This window comes from Natator depressus, chromosome 11, assembly GCF_965152275.1.
Source record: "Natator depressus isolate rNatDep1 chromosome 11, rNatDep2.hap1, whole genome shotgun sequence".
NCBI classification, from domain to species: domain Eukaryota; kingdom Metazoa; phylum Chordata; order Testudines; family Cheloniidae; genus Natator; species Natator depressus.
The window spans coordinates 43,651,665-43,670,070 of NC_134244.1; the positions used below are offsets into that span (position 1 = coordinate 43,651,665).

The 18,406-nt window shown below is 43.4% G+C and overlaps 1 protein-coding gene across 5 annotated transcripts in view; it reads left to right on the forward strand.

Moving 5' to 3' along the window:
- The window catches only part of AGPS (alkylglycerone phosphate synthase), a 163,954-nt gene that overhangs the window by 26,630 nt on the left and 118,918 nt on the right, over nucleotides 1-18,406 (forward strand). For 3 of the 5 annotated variants that reach the window (XM_074967660.1, XM_074967664.1, XM_074967659.1), the window contains exons 2-3: nucleotides 16,480-16,569; nucleotides 18,186-18,276. In XM_074967660.1, the coding sequence (XP_074823761.1) occupies nucleotides 16,480-16,569; nucleotides 18,186-18,276 (181 nt within the window). Of the gene's footprint in view, nucleotides 1-1,291; nucleotides 1,518-2,178; nucleotides 2,288-16,479; nucleotides 16,570-18,185; nucleotides 18,277-18,406 lie in introns of all 5 variants that reach the window. The other 2 variants (XM_074967661.1, XM_074967662.1) reach the window with 2 other exon arrangements.

Here is an 18,406-nt window from a genome sequence, read left to right on the forward strand (position 1 = left end):
TAGGAGACAGTCTTTTGTTTAGAGCTGACTCAGGGCTTGTCTACACTACTGGCCAGATCGATGGGCAGCGATCAATCCAGCGGGGTCGATTATCGTGTCTAGTATAGACACGATAAATCGACTGCTGATCGCTCTAGCATTGACTCCAATATTTCACCTCAACGAGAAGCGTAAGGGGAATCTATGGGAGAATGTGTCCCATCAACACCCTGCAGTTAAGACACTGCAGTAGGTAGATCTAAGTGTGTTGACTTCAGCTATGTTATTCATGTAGCTGAAGTTGTGTAACTTAGATGAATATCCACCCCCTCCATGCCCCATAGTGTAGACCAGCCCTCAGTGGGAGAGCACTTAAGTCAATGACCCTCCTATTGTTGGCCCTTTGCCACCAGATTTTAAAATTTCAGTCCAACATGGAGCAACTGGACAACAGAGAAGATAAAAAAAAGTCCACATCCAAAATGGAGTTTGCAGTCTGAAAGTGTAGAACTTATGAATTCTGTAGACTGATTTTTTTTTCTTCCCTCCTTGCCCCCAGGATATAGTCAGTTGCCTTTAGTTAAGAGAAATGCTGGAATTTTCAGGCAGAAAAGGGCAGGGATTGAATTGGGCCAGCTTGTGATAGGCCAGTATTCAGCAAGCCAGAACTTCCCATCTTGTATTTCAGAATCTAACATTTAATTAAAAACTATTCATTATCCCTTGTAGTTGCCAACTTAAACTGGATTCACATTTTGAAGGTTAACTGGTGCAGTGACATGTCTGCAGACTCAGTATGAGTGGAGACACTGGACGGCCAGTGTTGACCATAACAGTCCTCCAGCAGCTATTGCACAGTACCCTATTCCTGGTGACAGTGCCTGCTCTGGTCACAATTTTAAACTCCATGGCCCAGGGGTCACAGAGACCAGAAGCCACCCTTGCCTTTAAAACCCTCCCACATGTTTTTGAAATGCCTTTTCCTGATTGCCCACTTGGCAAGCACACCCACTAGTTCACCCTTGTTGTGTACAACTGCCCAGGCTCGATTACATACTTCCTGCCTGCTTCAGGCAGAGCTGCATTTGATCTCCTGAGCCTATGGGGAGAAGAGGCTGCAAGCACAGCTATGAACAAGTCATAGAAGCATGGACATCTAAGAGCAGATTGCAAGGGGGATGCAGGCAAAGTGGTATTATAGATATCAGCAATAGTGCCGCATGAAAGCGAAGGAACTTCACCAGGGATACCACAAGGCCGGGGGTGCAACAATAGATCTGGTACTGAATCTGATTCCTGCTGCTTCTGCAAGGAACTGAATGCCATACTTGGCAGAGACTGCACCAGGACCCTGCAGACCACTTTCGATACCTTGGAGGAGCATGAGACTGAGACCCCTGCCATGAACAGCGAGGAGGGGGGAAGGGAAGAGGCATCAAGGGACTCAGCAAGCCAGGACCTGTTTGAGACTCTTCCACAGTCTAGCCCATCCTGCCAGGCAAACGCAGATGAGCCTGATGAAAGGGAAGGGACCTTGGGTAAGTGTGTGCATGCATTTTTTGCTTACAGTTTTTAAATTTAAAGATGGAACCCAGCCCATCCCAAGTTAACAAGATACAAGTATCTTCATTTTTTTAATCATATGGGGAGAGGTAGAGGTACAACAAACAGAGGCAGAGTTGGCATCTGCTTTTGGTTCGCTGTTGAGTTAGAAGTGTTGGGGGATGGAGGGGATGCTAAGTGCTTCATGTGCATAGGTATGGCCCTATTCTCCTCCTGAGATCTTGATGAAACTTTCTTTGAGATATTCCGCAATCCTCTCCCAAAGGCTTTTAGGGATGGCTGCCTTATTACTTCCTCCACAGTGGGACACTTTCCCATGCCACTTTCCAATGAGTTTGGTTGGGACCATGCAATAAACAGGCTATCAACATATGGGGGACAGCTTCAGGATGCCAGTAGCAGCAAATAAGGATTGAAATTTTAAAGCCTTGTGCAACAGAAAATTGTTTCCCTGCTTGCTCATGGTGGGCTGTACTCACCATGACAGCACAACACCACTCTCCAGCCTGAAGTGCTATGAAGCTGAAATGTCAATAAGCCTTTAAGTGTCTATGGGAATAAGGGGAGGGAATTTTGAAAATTTTCCCTTTCCCCTGTGACTGTAAGTCCAATGATACATCTGTCTGTTTTTAACAGCAGCTTCTGGCATTCCAGCCTTGAGGATGTAGTCTCCATGCCCTCAGAATGCCTGACCCTGATGAGGAAGACGAGGACTAGGGGGGACTACTTCTGTGAGATCCTACAAGTGAGTGCTGCATTGGACCATGAACAAAGGGCTTGAAGGGCCTATATGACAGCATGGAGAAAGACAGAGGACAGAAAAAAGGCCCAAGAATCTCAGCAGGACAAGAGAAGGAAATACACCAGGATATAATGGGTCTCCTCAAGCAGCAAACCCAAATGCTGCAGACTCTGGTTGACCTACAGGTCCAAAAATCCCAGACTCTTCAACCTTCGCAGTTCTTGGAGAATTACATGGTTGCTTCTTCCTACACCCCCAACATACCATGTGTAGCATCACAGGATGCTTCATTACCTCTACCAATCTGTGCCAGGGGATAGCAAGAAAAAACACAGCTTTTCACACACTGAGCTGTGAGAACCATGGCTGGCGTATGTGTAGCCACAATGAACTACATTTGTGTTCTCAAATGGGCATAAATATTTGTTTCCTTTCTAATTTTAAAGCTTTACCCCTGTTAAGTTATGTTAAAAATTTGTATGAAATTGATTTTTCTGCACTGTTTTCCCCACCCCCACAATAAAGTTCTATTTCTGGAGGAACAAATCATCCTCTTTATTAGTTCACAACAACTACTGGAGAATGCATAGTGCTAGTCAAAGCAAACAATACTTGTTAATGCAAGTGCAACATAATTTATAAGTTCAGGAAAACACCCAGTCCTATATTAAAACATTCAACATGCAGTGCTCAGTTCAACTGTGGATGATTGTTAAAGTGGTTTTTCAAAGCGTCCCTCAACCCCACAGATCAATGTTGGGCTCTTGTAATACCTCTTGTGTCTGGCTGGTCAAAATCAGCAGACAGCCGCTCCCCCTCTGCCTCACAGATATTATGTAGGACACATCAGGCAGCTATAACCACTGGGATATTTGTCTCACCGATTCAATCTAGTGAGTAAACATCCCAGTCTGCCAAAAGCACATTCAACAGTCGTCATGCACTTTCAGAGCCAATAAATGAAACTTTCCTTAGTGCTGTTGAGGTGGTCAGTGTACTGCTTAATAAGCAGGGGTAGGCTGAGTCCCCCGGGATCACTATTTACGTTTCAGTATTGCCTATTATTTGGAGGGTGGTAAGTGGGGGTGTGGGAGGGGGGAAGAATTGCAGAAGTGTGAAGTACGGTGACTGTTACTGGGAGTTTGCTGAAATTGAGGTCTCCAAGCCATTGTAGGGATGTGGCAAAGTCCTGCAAGATTGGTGGTGGGCCAGAACTGGGTTATTGGTGTTTTGCATGGGGCAAAGGAAGACATTTGCTGCCAGGGGAAGTTAGGTGTAAACTAGAAGAGAACTTTTTTATTAACGACTTGAACCCTTAGATTGTTAGCATTTTTTTTCTCAATACTATAGAGCTATGAACTATACTAAATACATTCGTTGTGAGGAGAAAGCAAGGTTCAGGTATATCTCCAAAACGTGAGAACATGTTCCTGTATGGGTGCCTATACACAAGTATTTGCCAATAGGAGCCATGCAACTTGGTAACAGTTACTCAGTTTTAAGTTTATAAAAAGTTGATAAAATGTTTGTTATGGTTGAATGTTATCCTTAACTCCCTACTTGTGAAATTTTAGATTAAAAACACTTTATTTTCCACACTAAGCTATTAAAATGATATTAAACAAGTGGTAATGTGGGCAGGACTAAATCATTTAACACTGCCATTTTCTCAGAGCAAGCCTTCATAGGAGGATGTTTAAAATGGTTTAATCTGGCCACACTAGCACTTAACTGTTTTCAGTGCTAGTTTATGCGCAGCCATTGCGGTAACCTGTGCTGATTTTACTGATGTAGATGGGCACCACACTAGTGCAGTGAGAAATGTGAGCTGCCCATTCATTTCATTATTACTCCAAAAAACCCATTAGGACAACTTTAAATGTTAGTGTAGAATTTCACTGCTGATCATATCAGAAGTATTCAGCTAAATTGTTGATCTAGAATAACTAGATGTTCTTAAATGGAAAGACTGTTCTAAAAGGAGACGACTATGGGTTTTAAATGTGCAGATATGTTTCTATTGCATATTAAACATTTTTTTCTTAACACAGAGATTCTGTTTTTCCCTTCTCACAGGGAACTTTCAGAAAATGAATGAGTCTGATGGAAAAAACACAATATAATATGCCTCTGCCTCTTGATTATTTCTTGAGATGGAGACAGAGATGCCCATTTTTGCCTCTCAGAATATCTTGATATCATTTGGCTTACACGGCCAGTAGATGAGGTGCTCCAAATCTTGGTGATGCATGCTTTGGGAATATGTTGCGAACAGTACAATTGAAAAACTGGAAGTTGCTGCTTTGAAGCACCTGAATCATAAATTCATCACAAAAAGAAAAAAGAAAAGGAGTACTTGTGGCACCTTAGAGACTAACCAGTTTATTTGAGCATGAGCTTTCGTGAGCTACAGCTCACTTCATCGGATGCTATGCATCCGATGAAGTGAGCTGTAGCTCACGAAAGCTCATGCTCAAATAAACTGGTTAGTCTCTAAGGTGCCACAAGTACTCCTTTTCTTTTTTCTTTTTACAAATACAGACTAACACGGCTGTTACTCTGAAAATTCATCACAGAGTGCTAAAGTCTCTGCCAGGAAAGAGAAGTTGTAGTGGAGGAAATAGTCGTCCTATTTTCCATACATTTCCCCCATAAAATAAGATTCCACATCTAGCACAACTTTCATACCCTTTCTTCCTTGCACCCCAAAGCCGCAAACTCCTTCCTACTCTTAGTGGAAGTATCTCCCAACTAGGGTGACCAGATGTCCCGATTTTTATAGGGAGAGTCCCGATATTTGGGGCTTTTTCTTATATAGGCTCCTATTTCCCCCTCACCCCCCCGGTCCTGATTTTTCACACTTTCTGTCTGGTCACCCTACTCCCAACCCTACCCATATAGCAACTTTTGGGCCTAGGAGTGCTGGTTGGGACTCCATTTGGGGTTCATTTAACTGCTTCAGAGGTTGCTTTGTAGGGCCAAGAGGCTCCCTTCTCAGCATATGATCATAAGATCATTTTAAGGCTTAGAACCCAGGTCTCAAGCAATGGTACGCCAGAGTAACTAAACCACGGAGGCCAGCTATTGCTTAATGTTTCCGCAAAATGTGTTTGTTCATGATTATTTGTGGAAACGTCTTTCATAATTTTTGAATACCTCAATCTAAATAAGTAACTCTTTTTAAAGAGCTTAGTTCACTTAATTTGAAACTTGTTAGGGTACATCTGGTACAGCTATACTGCAATTAAACACTTGCACTGGCCTGTGTCAGCTGACTCTGGCTCAGGGGCTGTCTAATTGCAGTGTAGATGCTCAGGTTCGGGCTGGAGCCTGAGCCCTATGACCCCATGAGGGGGGAGGGTCCCAGAGCTTGGGTTCCAGCCTGAGCTCAAGTGTTTACACTGCAATTAAAGAGCCCCTGAGCCTGACTCAGCTGTCATGGGCCCGCTATGGGTTTTTAATTGCAGTTTAGACATGCCCTTAGATGAACAACTAAGTGCCCAATGAGAAACCAAGAACGCTTGCTATATGTACAACTACTTTCCCGTTCTCCATGTAATAGGAGGTAATGCTGTTTAATGGTTTAGTGATATGACTTTCATATGCTGCCAAGGCACTGTGAAATATGAGGGGATTGGGGGGCTTCCTGCTGCAGAGCTGTTCCTGGATACTGTTTCACAGAATACTTCTGTCAGCAGAGCTGAAACTTTAAATTTGTGTTCTGAACTTCTTGAATCCAAACCAATGGATAGTAAAGCAAACAGGTCTGCTGCCTGACTCCTGACGCTAATTTAATGATCACTTCAGATTTTTTAATTTTCTTTCAAGTTTGCAAAACATATTTACAGAATTGGACTCTACTTTCCACAAATTAAAACATTGTGTCTAATGCACCCGTTTGCCTAGTGTTGGGAGTCATTATGTAAATTTAGTAGTATAGCAGTACCCTCAAGGAAAATAACAAAACTGCCATCCCCTGCAGTAGAAAGTGTAATAGAAATTACTGTCCAGTTTCTTTTTGCAGTAGATTGAGTACTCTGTTGCATAGAATACATTGCTGTTGTGATAACGTGTATTGTATCTTGGGAAACATAGTATTGTGATTCAGATTTAAAATTTCATATATATAACTCTTCTTAATTGACTTAAATTTAATATATTGTAGAACAGACTAGTAGAGTAACATTTCCTTCTCCTGTGGGTGTCACTCCACCCCATGCCTTTTGCTAAAATGATTAGCAATGAAATAGGTAAAACTGACACTTAATTTAAAAGCCCAATTACAACATTTTAACACTACTGTGGGATTACTGAGAGTTGAGGAGTTCAGATTCTCATTGTTTTAGGCTGTCTGCAGACTGCGGAAGACAACACTGCATCCATTTACCTTCCAAATGTGTGTCTGTGACAGATACCCGGGGCACAACTTGGAACTGTGGGGCTGCTGGGCCCCCTTAACTCTCCAGCCTGGCCTGTTTCTTACAGTGCTGTGCTAGTGACAAACAGCAACCCCCTCCAGGTGCTGTGATCACTCAGCCAATAACGTGCAGGGACATGCCCAGGTAATTTGCATGAATGCTCTCTAAGTCACTCATGAGCCTGCACATGGAGACACCAGCAAATCCCTCCCCTAAACCAAGCCTTGTACCCCAGAAATGTACCGTCTTACTTTGATTAATGTAAGCTCATTTGTCAGTTTGCTACTCCTTGAAAGGATCGTGGACATGCCCCAACCTTTTTAATCTGAGCAGATTCCCCAAGCACTTTAGACAAACTCACTGGTAAAGATAAAACATTACAGAAATAACTTATTTTAGTTAATTTTTAAGTGGTAGGTGTAAAGGTCAGAGTTGGTTACATGAGAAATAAAAAGTAAACACGCATTGTAAATCCTAAACTTTAGCAGGCTAAGCAAGATTTGAATCAAACAGTTTTTCTCATCCTGCTGGACGTTGCATGCAGAATTCAGGTCACACTAACTAGAAAATCTAGTTAGGACCATCCCTTCTTCCCAGTTTAAGGAGGCTTCCCTTTGTTTTCCAAGTGATCTTTCTTCTAGGTGTTGAGACGGAGGAGAAGAGAGGCTAAGTGCTGATGTCATTGCCCCCCATTTTATACTCTCTTCCAGGTGCTGGAAAGATCCTTGCTCTGTCACGGGGGTTAGACAGCTCTCGTTCTGTATATGCAAAAAGAAAAGGAGTACTTGTGGCACCTTAGAGACTAACCAATTTATTTGAGCATAAGCATTCGTGAGCTACAGCTCACTTCATCGGATTCTCCTTAGTGAGCCGTCAACACATGTCTGACTACTACTGATGTAAATCTGTTTTGGAGGTGTTAGTTGCTCCTTTGTCACTGAAAGGCTAGCAATGGGTGTCTCCCAGACTCTCAACATATTTCAGTAACTCACAGCTTATCTTCAAATACAACAGTAATACATATAATTCAACACGATAGTAAAGGTCAACAGAACATGACTTCTCAAATAGTACCTCACAAGGCATACTTTGTACAAAACATATCATAATCCTACAACAGCAGTGAATGTGGGTACAGGATGTCATTTTGAGAGAGTATGTCACAATGTCCCTTAACGGAGTGTATCTTTGCAAATGTAAGGGCTAGTAACTTTTTACAATGAATATTTTATTCTGCAGAATCTGAATATGCCTACAGGCAGCATAAATACATCAGTTGGGTCCAGTATTTGACATAACTGGCTTAGGAGGTAAATTTTTTTCTTTAAAGTCTGGTTGCTGCAGGCAGAGGACCTGCAGAAGGAAGGGAAGAGGGAGAGAAACCATACACATGCAAATATCATTCTCTGTCCTCAGGACACCACCCTTTCCTCTGCAAATGAGGCTTTAACAAATCAGTCCTGTTAAAGGTTCCTAGGGAGGCTGTTCTTCCTCAAATTCCAAATGCTTGTTGAGTCATCACCAGCCTCAGTCTCTTCTTCCAGAAGCTGGCTCGCTTCCTCAGAGGCCTCTGCAGCGGATGCATGTTTCAAATGGGGACTCTTGTCCTGGGGTGTCTTCCCAATGCTACTGACCAGGAAGTGAGTGCTATGAGAGTCTGAGTATGCATTATAGTCCAGTGCCCAGGTCAAGTTCTGAGGTCTAGGCTCTGATATTGCTGGTGTCTAGGGGCTGAAATATTCAGGTTATGTCTCTCTATTGATTTACTGCTTGTGTCTAAAATCTGCTTAAATCTTGCAACACAAGATTTGTTCAATACTTTGTGATTCATCAAAATTCTTCTCATGTGCTTTACTCACCTTACCAGAATGATGCATTTTTGCCTAGTCCTTGCAATCACTGTATTAAACTGTGTCTTCTTGACAATGTTGTAGACATTGGAGTGTGTGGTGCACATAATGTCCATGTTAGGTGACTGTTGACAAATTGATATGTACTCCCCATAACTGAATTGAAAACAATGGCAAGTAACTGCTGTGGTAGAGTGGTGCTTAGAAGCACTGCAGGAGCTCAGCTATTCCCTTGTGTTGCTTGTAAGTTCTGCAGAAGCTCTGCCACTGGAGGGTTTGCAGAGTTTTTGCTGTGGAGCTGAGCTCTGCAGAATAAGGGGAGCCAGTCAGGAGTTTCATAGTTGGCTCCTTCCATCCCCATTCGCTGACCATCGCGCTGATGTTTTTTGAGTAAGACAAATATTTTCACTAGTGACATGTTGGAGGATTTTTTAAAGGGTTGTTCCTTGGGTTCTGAAATAACTGGTTTGCTAGGTGATTTTTGTCTGTAACATGGGTTTAGAATGATCAGGTTTTTTGTGATGTGTATTTGCTATTCACAAATGGATTTTCTTTTCTTTTTCTTTACTGGCTTCTCTTTGCACATGCGTAATCTATACTAGCTCATCCTTAAAGAGAACAGTAACTTTGTGTGAACAAAGTCACCTTTTGTATCCATGTCTGATTACTGTATGATATAAGGAGTGTAACTAGTAATATGGCTCTTTGTTTTTGTTCTGGAAAGGATATTGCCACAGCCCTGATTGATGTCCTCCTTCTAGATATTCATCAGGCTGCTGTATCTGAGTCCCACATGCTGGACTCATGTGCTCTTACGCTTCCAGAGTCTGAGCCAAGTCCAGTCTCTGGCTCTCGGTCTCTAGAGAAACACTCTCTAGGTTTAGTTTCTCTTTCTAACACTCCTTTTTAAGAGCTGAGACCCAGTGGCACAACTACCTAGACCGGTGCCAGCTCCCCTAACTCTCCAGTTGCTTATACACTCTTAAGGTATGTCTACACTACGAAATTAGGTCGATTTTATAGAAGTCTATCTTTAGAAAGTGATTTTATGCAGTTGATTGTGTATGTGCCCACTAAGCACAGTAGGTCGGCGGAGTGCATCCTCAATACCGTGGCTAGCATCGACTCATGGGGTGGTGCACTGTGGGTAGCTATCCCACAGTCCTCGCTGCCCATTGGAATTCTGGGTTAAGTTCCCAATACCTGATGGGGCAAAAACATTGTCGCGGGTGGTTTTGGGTACATGTCGTTTGTCTCCCCTCCCTCCGTCCCCCCGTGAAAGCAATGGGAAACAATTGTTTCACGCCTTTTTTCCCGGGTTACTGTGCAGACGCCATAGCATGGCAAGCATGGAGCCCGCTCAGCTCAGCGCTGCAGTTGCGAGCGCTGTAAACACCTCGCACATTATCCTGCAGTGTGTGCAGAACCTGGCTAGGAGACACCAGCACACCCTTCCCCACACCGTGTGGCTATTCTCTGGGATGATCCCTTTTAGCCAAGCGCAAACAGCCCAGCATGAACGGGGTCCTTTTACAGGTCCCTTACAAAAATTCCCCTATTTCAACCAGGTGACCCTGAATGATATCACTCTCCTGAGACTGACACAAAAAGATAAAGACTGAATGTTGCATGAATGCGACCAAAACCCAGGACCATTCGCTGCCATGCTTTGTGCTGCAATGATTCCCGACTACTTGCTACTGGCTTGGCGTGGTAAAGTGTCATACCGTGGAGGACGAAATAAGGCAGCCCTCCCCAGAAGCCTTCTGCAAAGGCTTTCAGAGTACCTCCAGGAGAGCTTCATGGAGATGTCCCTGGAGGATTCCCGCTCCATCCCCAGACACGTTAGCAGACTTTTCCAGTAGCTGTACTGGCCTCAAATGCATCCCAATGCTTCAGGGCAAATCAAACATTAAACACAATTGCTTTTAACCCCAGTTGTGTAGTTACAAATGTCTACTCACCAGAGCTGCCTTCTCTGGCTTCAGGGCCAGGGATCCCGCCTTGAGAGGGTATTGGCTGCAGGGTGATAAGGTTTTGGCTTCCGGGGAGAATGAATTTTCTGCTTGCCTGCTGCGCATTCTCCTCCTCCTCATCCACAAAATCCTCCTCCGTGTTGCCTGAGACTCCCCCCTTGCAGGTGTCCGCGGACAGCAGTGGGGTTCTGGTAGGGTCCCCCCCGCAAAATTGCATGCCTCTGATCATAGAAGCGGCATGTCTGAGGCTCTGACCCGGAGCGACCGTTTGCCTCCTTTGTCTGTAGTAGGCTTGCCTGAGCTCCTTAACTTTCACGCGGCACTGCTGTGTGTCCCTGGTGTAGCCTCTCTCCACCAAGCCCTGTGTGATTTTTGGCATATATATTAGCATTTCTTCTTTTTGATAGTTCTGCCTGCACAGATTCTTCTCCCCATACAGCAGTCAGATCCAGTGTCTCCCGTTCGCTCCGTGCTGGAGCTTGTTTGCGATTCTGGGACTGCATGGTCATCTGTGCTGCTGAGCTCACCACGCTGACCAAACAGGAAATGAAATTCAAAAGTTCCCAGGGCTTTTCCTCTGTACCTGGCTAGTGTATCAGAGTTGAAAGCGCTGTCCAGAGCGGTAACATTGGAGCACTCTGGATTAGCACCCGGAGGCCAATACCCTCGAATTGCACAGTGCTGTGCCTGCACTACCCCAAATTCGACCCCAGAAGGTCGATTTTAGGGCTACTCCCCTCGTTGGGGAGGAGTACAGCAGTCGATTTTTAAGAGCTCTTTAGGTCGACGGAATGGGGTTGGTTATGTAGGCGCATTGCTTATAAAATCGACCTAACGCTGCTAAATTCGACCTAACCTCAGTGTAGACCAGGGCTTAGAGTGCAAACCTTGTGTTGCAGGTCAGTGTCCCGAGTGATAGTTCCTGTCCCTCTACTGCTGGGTGGGTGCAGGCCACACTTGCTCTGCAACCCGACTACCCTGGGGGAAGAATCTTCCCCGCCCCTCTGGGGCCAGATAAAATGCAGTACCCCCAAATTATTGAAAAATAAAATGAAAACTTGTGGGTTTAAAAAAAAATCTCATGGGTCTCTCTTTAATTGTATTTTAAAAATGCGTTTAATCGGTGTTCATTCTGGGGTTTGTTAGTTTTTGGGTATAAATGCTAACGTTTTGAGGACTAGTTAGGTGTTAGAAAATCAGTCTTAAATTCTTTAAATATGGGAAATTAAGTAAATTTTGCTGATGTGCAAAGAATCCCTTTGAAAGTATACTTGTTAATGTGTGTTTAATAACCAATACATTACACATTTATGCTTTGGAGAGAACTGTTTTTGCTTTAGTCTTGTGTGCAGTGTCTCTTCAGGATACAAGATACTTTGAAAACTTTATTGATGTTGTAATACACTTGCTTAGATTAAGCCGTGGATAAATTTATAATGAAGAAAGTTAGCTGACTTAACACTGACATTCTTCTCCTCTTGATATGCATCTTGGTGATAGCGGAATAAACAGTGAAGGAATTCCAGTCATGTTTCAGCTTCTTCACTGAGCGTAGTCCTTTTTGGAAGTTACTTACCCCATTTTACAGGTGGAAAAAGTTAGTACTTCAGGTGTTGAGGTTTAATCAATTTGTACAGTGTGGAAAATGTAAAGTGCTGTATAACCATTTATATATTGGAAGCATGTAACGCCAATTACTATAAGAAAGTTGTTGTGCATGCTGGTGGGGTGGAGTAGTATTGTTTCTTTGGGAAAATAAGAACTTAATTTTTCTTGCTTAGGAATATTTTGTATTTGGTTTCATGAGCTGTACCTTTAAATCTTTAACCTAAGAGAATTGAAAATCATAATTCAGAAAGCTATAGTTCTTGCGATGAAAACTGGTAAATCTGTTCTCCATGAAACTGTGGAAGTCAGTTTCTTAAGGTTTTATACTGTTGCCCATTACCCTAATACCTGAGTATGAGATTTTAAGACTGATGCACTGTAACTACACCTAGAAATAATCTTGTTACTCTAGCAGTAAAAGTGTACTTTGATAACTGCTATTTAAGAATACATTTTGAGGTCCGTTTTATTTGTGGATTATTATAAGATTTTTTTTTTTTTGAAATTTACTGTACCAAGCAAATGAGCCAGAAGCATAAGTCACTTCTGTTTTACTCTAATATACATGGCACCCTCCTAAAAAAAGCTCACATTTCTTAATAAAGGGCTATGAAGTTGTTTTACTGTGATGGTGGACTACTGCCACCTTGTGGGCATGTCTTGCAGTTTTGAGACACCATTTTCTCTTGTAACATTTCTAGGGGACTCTACTGCATTTTGTGCTATAATCTGAATGGCTGCCATCATTCAATAGCAAGTAGCTCCATGGGGAGAGGAGAGAACCTATTTCTTTTGGGGTTTTTGTTTGTTTTTTCAGCAAGATATAAAAATACAGTCTTTGACTTTGAAAGAAATGCTAGTTTCCAACAGAGATGCCAACCCTCCCTAATTTTCCATAATTCTGGTTTTTACACATAATTACAAAATTACTAATTCAGGCTTAAATCTACTAATGTTGCAAGTGTGTGCATACACACACATACGGTTTGTCTCTCCACCACTCGGGTCCGACGAATACAGCAAATAATGGCACAGCCATGGGGGCGTTCTTCTCCATCACTTCTATGGGACATGCCCAGACTGCACAGTGAGGGCCTGATAGGAGGTAAGCCACAGCAATTTTGAGTTGGTTGTGCAACGCTGCTGGAATCAGTGCCCAAGCCACAGGCTGCATGTTGTATTTAGAGCACAACGCACAGCCTGTAACTTGGGCCTTGAATCCCAAGTTTGGAGCAGCACTCCAAACCCCACTAACAATTGCCATGGCTTGACTCCACTAGACTTTCACTGGGCAATCGGTGGAGGAGGAGACTGTGGTGATGGAGGAAGTGGGGGGGGAATGCAACACAGGTGGGAGAAGAGGAGGATCATCCTGGGAATGATGTCCAGGCCTCGGACTGGCCAAGGTAATTAAATGCCACCTTGGGCCTAGGAGGGCAGCTTTCCTAGGGCCAGTCTTTTCCATCTCCCAGTTTGGGGGTGGGGTTCAGGGGCATAATGGGCAGGGGAGAGCCCAAGCCCTCTCCTCTTCACCATAGACAAGAGAGGGAGGGAAGAAAAGACTCTGGTTTCTAGGGGAAGAGACAGGAGGTCCAAGCACACTCTTTAATTCCTCAGGATTTTTTTTCATAAACATTCCTAAAAGTCTCAGAGTAAGTTTGGCATCTCTGACTGCAGTATAACTTTTAAAAACTTGAATTTTATATCATGTCAGTGAAAGTAAAATATTTAAAATTACTTAAGACCCTATTTACCATGCTATTTTTCAGAACTCTAGTTCCTGTTGTCAGTGTTGCCATAGTAACTTGGTTTCTTTCCAGATGTTTTCTCTTCAGGCAATATTCTTATACATATCCAAGAGCATGTTATCTCTTGTATTCAGAATTTCATCTGCACTGAAGAGCAGAATGCTTTTTAAAAAAATACACAAGAGTCACACCAGAACATGGCCAGCATTACCCTTTTGGCACTGTGTGGGAGGGAAGGGATGGGAACTGCTTCCAGCCGCGGGGGAGGAGAAATGGGGGAAGGGATGACCTGGCCTATGTCTTTGCAGAGCTCATCCCTTCCTGCCCACACCGTGTGGAAAGGCAGCTGGCCACTGACATAACATGTCTGCCTCCTGTCCCCGGCTACTGCGCGGGCAGGAAGGGGTTAAGCTCTAAGGACACATTGTGCACCATGGCCCAGGGAACCTGACTGCAGGGGCTTCAGCGGCCACAGAGCCTGGCCAGTGAGGTGGCTCAGCGGGAGAGGGTGCCTGGGGCGGAGCAGCTCTGCACTCCCTGGGAGAAGGTCCCAGAGCTGTGGAGGATGGGGTGGATGAAGAGGGTGCTTAAGCCCCTGCCCGGGGGGGCTGCTGTGGAGCCTGCTCTCCCCCCCCGAGCCGGCACTCAATGGGGGCTGCGCTGATGGACTGGCAAGAGGAGCAGCTGGCCCCGCACGCTGCAACTTCGCCCTGCCACCAGTCTTGCACCCCCACCCTCATAGTCTGCCACTGGATCCCCCACTCACCAATGGTGGGTGGGCAGTTGGCGAGCAGGGATCCAGCCAGCAGCAGGACCTGCTGGTACTGATTGTGGGGAGGGAAAGCAGAAAATATGGGACAATTTGCCCATTTTTAAGAAAAAGTCAGGACACCTGTTGGAGGCCTTAATTATGGGACTGTCCCATTAAAAACAGGATATCTGGTCACCCTACCTGTATATAACTTGTACTACAGTACCTGGGTATTATGAAGATCGTAGTTGCAGCTCAAGTTAAGGCTGCACTGAGATCTCTTTTTCCTCTTAAAGAGGCTTAATATCTGCTTTACATATTTGTGTCCAAAAAACTTTAACCTGAAGTTAAAATGATTGGTGATCAGCATGACCTTGTGCTGTTCGTACCCTTTCAGAAAATGAGTTTAATTTCCAAAAGTTAAACTTTGGTAAATCAGGAAATGCACAGAATTTTAAGGAGAAGCTTTCCACATAATCTTAATTCTGTCCCCTTTGATTTCTGCCCTAAGAATTCCTTTGGGGAGATTACAGTACCATATGCCCCTCTGTGTCTGCCAACCAGTAGTAAATAGATCAGTGGTGCTGTATAGAGGCCAGTGAGGATCTGAAGATCTGTATTAATAGAAGTGCTGAATTGGAGTTTAGGTTGGCATAGAGAACATGAGAGATTTGGTTAGGGGAAAGATAAAATATTGTCATATTCCCAATTTCTATTGCCATCCACATATGGGAGGGGAAGGAAGGGCAGAGTTAGGTAGTGTAGATTTGATGACTGGGAAATGTCAACTCTCTATTTCCCGGTTTTCCAATTTTCAGTTCCAGAAATTAAATTCTCATGGTTCTGGAAGAAGCAAAGGGCAGTTCTGAAAGCCTACAATCTTAACTTCACCTTAAAGATTTTGCTTGTGAGCTTCTCTTGTTTGAGAAGGTTGGGGTAGCAGAGGGACCAGGTTGAGGGTCAACTCAGGAAGTCATGCTTGTGGTATGCAGAATTTTCATGTGCTGTGTTCTCAGCTCTGTCTGTGGCATGCAGAGCTCTCTGATTCTCCCATCAAGCACTAAGTACAAGCTTGGGGAGTTTCCTATTTGAGGGGGGAGGGCAGGAGGGTGGGATTGCAGGCTCCCACTTTCCTACTACTGAGTAGGATCACAACTGCATTATAAAAACTGGCCCTTGGGCTTTTGTAGCCTTCCAAAACATCAGTTCTGTCTCCTGATGTCCCCCATAAGCAAGATACGGTAATACAGAATGAGGGATCCCCAGAAACTGAAGAGTAATCGATGAGTTTCTTCCTGATCAACTCCTCCACTCTCTCTGTGCTTGTGGCATGCAGTAAGTTTTCCTGTGCTTAGCTCACCTTGGTCTGAGTAATGTGTGTGCCACAGGAAGTCCTCAATTAGGGTGGGTGGCATGGGATTGTGAGGTTCCTTAGTGCCTGCTCCTGCCATAAGAAGTTCAGGTACAATCTATAAATATTTTACAGCAAGCATAACACTGGCCCCAGGCCTGCTACTTCTCCAAACATCCCTCTTACATCTCCTCCTTTTGGCTCCCTTTTCCCCTTCCAGGAAGGTGTGATTGGATGTTGATTTTTGTTCACATAATTATCTTTCATATACTAGCTTTGTTGTACTATTTTCTTTTATATGGAAGGTATAACATTTGTGAAGCTAAATAGAATTCTACACAACTAGAAATATATCTTTATGATATGCATTTGACTCTTCAAATTCTGAACTAGTGGAGGGAGAGAGTAGAGTTAATCTTAAATTGTTGCAAAAGCCAAAACAATGGAAGTCAACAATCTATTAACTTGTATTAAAATCTTTTTTCCCTTTTAGGCAAGAAATTCTGAAGTGGAATGGATGGGGATACAATGACTCCAAATTTATATTTAATAAGAAGGGACAAGCAGAATTCACAGGAAAAAGGTAAATGAAATTTCTGGCATCACTGTGTAGCTAATGTTATGAAGTTTCTTGTTTTTAAGTATTTTATTTTTGAGAATCTGTATTTGATTTAAAACACTACACAGTCTATATGAAAGATGATTGCTTTTTTTTCCACATCCTCTAGAATAAGTTTAAAATGTTCTGTCTGCATTTTTAACAACTTTACTGAGTTATAAAATAGTACTTTACTAGTGTGGATAGTAAAATAAACCTTCACTGAGGGTTAATTCATTGCGTGCCTAATTAAAAGCTTAAAATGATAGAGGACAACTTAAGCAAAATTAGTCTTCCCCATAATTCCAAGTAGTCACCCTGCTCACGATTTAACTTGATCTTGAGTCTCCATCATAACACTCATTTATCTAAGGTTTGGTCAGTATGCAGCATTCTTGAGTATTCTTCGGTTCTAAGAATCTCATGCGAGAACAAGCATGTCATTTTACTGATCAGTTAAATGCCAGTTTGTTTTTTTTGAGGAAAACTTTATTCATGTATAGAACTTCCATTGATGATCATAAAACGTTTCTTGGATCAGGGTTGTGGTGAGGATAAATACATTAGATTGTGAGATGCCCAGATACTGCTGTAATGAGAGGGACGGGGCAATATAAGTACCCAATTAGGGTTGTCAGGCGTCCGTTTTTTGACTGGAATGCCTGCTTGAAAAGGGACTGTGGTGACTCCAGTCAGCACCACTAACCAGGCCATTAAAAGTCTGGTTAGTGGCACAGCGGGTCTAAGGCAGGCTCCCTGCTCTGGCTCAGCCCGGCTCCCAGAAGTGACTGGTATGTCCCTGCAGCCTCTAGGCACAAGGGCGGCCAAGGAGGCTCTGTGCGCTGCCCCTGCCCCGAGTGCTGGCTCTGCAGCTCCCATTGGCTGGGAACCATGGCCAATGGGAGTTGCAAGGGCGGCGCCCGCGTCTGGCATGGCAGTGCTCAGAGTCACCTGGCTGCATCTCTGCCTAGGGGGCACAGGGACATGCTGGCTGTTTTTGGGAGCTGCCTGAGGTAAGTGCTACCTGGAGCTCTCACCCCCTCCCACGCTCCAACTCCCTGCCCCAGCCCAGTGAAAATGAGTGAGGGTGGGGAAGAGCAAGCAATGGGGGGCGGGGGAGAGGGGGCAGGTGGATGGAGTGAAAAAGAATGAATGGTATGCAGAAGGTAATTGAGTGCTCCTATTTTTGCTATTTCCCATAATACAAAAGAGAACATTCAAGAGAAATGAAAGATAAATTTTAAATTGGTCAAAGGAAATACATTTTTGCACTTTACATAGTTACCACATGGAACTCATTGGCACAAAATATCATTAAGGTCAAAAACTAGTAGGATTCAAAAATTACACGTGTGTAGGGGAAATATTGACATTTCCATTACATACAATTGAATCTGTTTTTAAGACGCACAGTCTTAACATTTCTGTATAATTGTTTTATATTTAACACTAAATATGCATAATTTTGCAGACCTGGATATGAATTTAAATCTAATAAATTTTTCCTTTGTTCTGCATAAGTACAAATAACTAAGACATTTATCTGATTTACATAATATTTCATATTAAGAAGAACCCATGTAATATAGACTTTGTTTCAGGTACAGGTTGAGTGGTATGGTGTTACCTGTTTTGAAGGAATGGATGGAAAAAACCTTAGGAGCAAGTCTGGAGCACAAAATTACCTCTAGAGTAAGTAAATAGCTGAAAAGGCAGTTCCTTCAAACATATTACACTCATGATGACATAACCATTCATCTATTAGACATGACTCATGCTGTTACCCTCAGTATGCCCTTGCATATGGTTGAGTGCCTTAGTA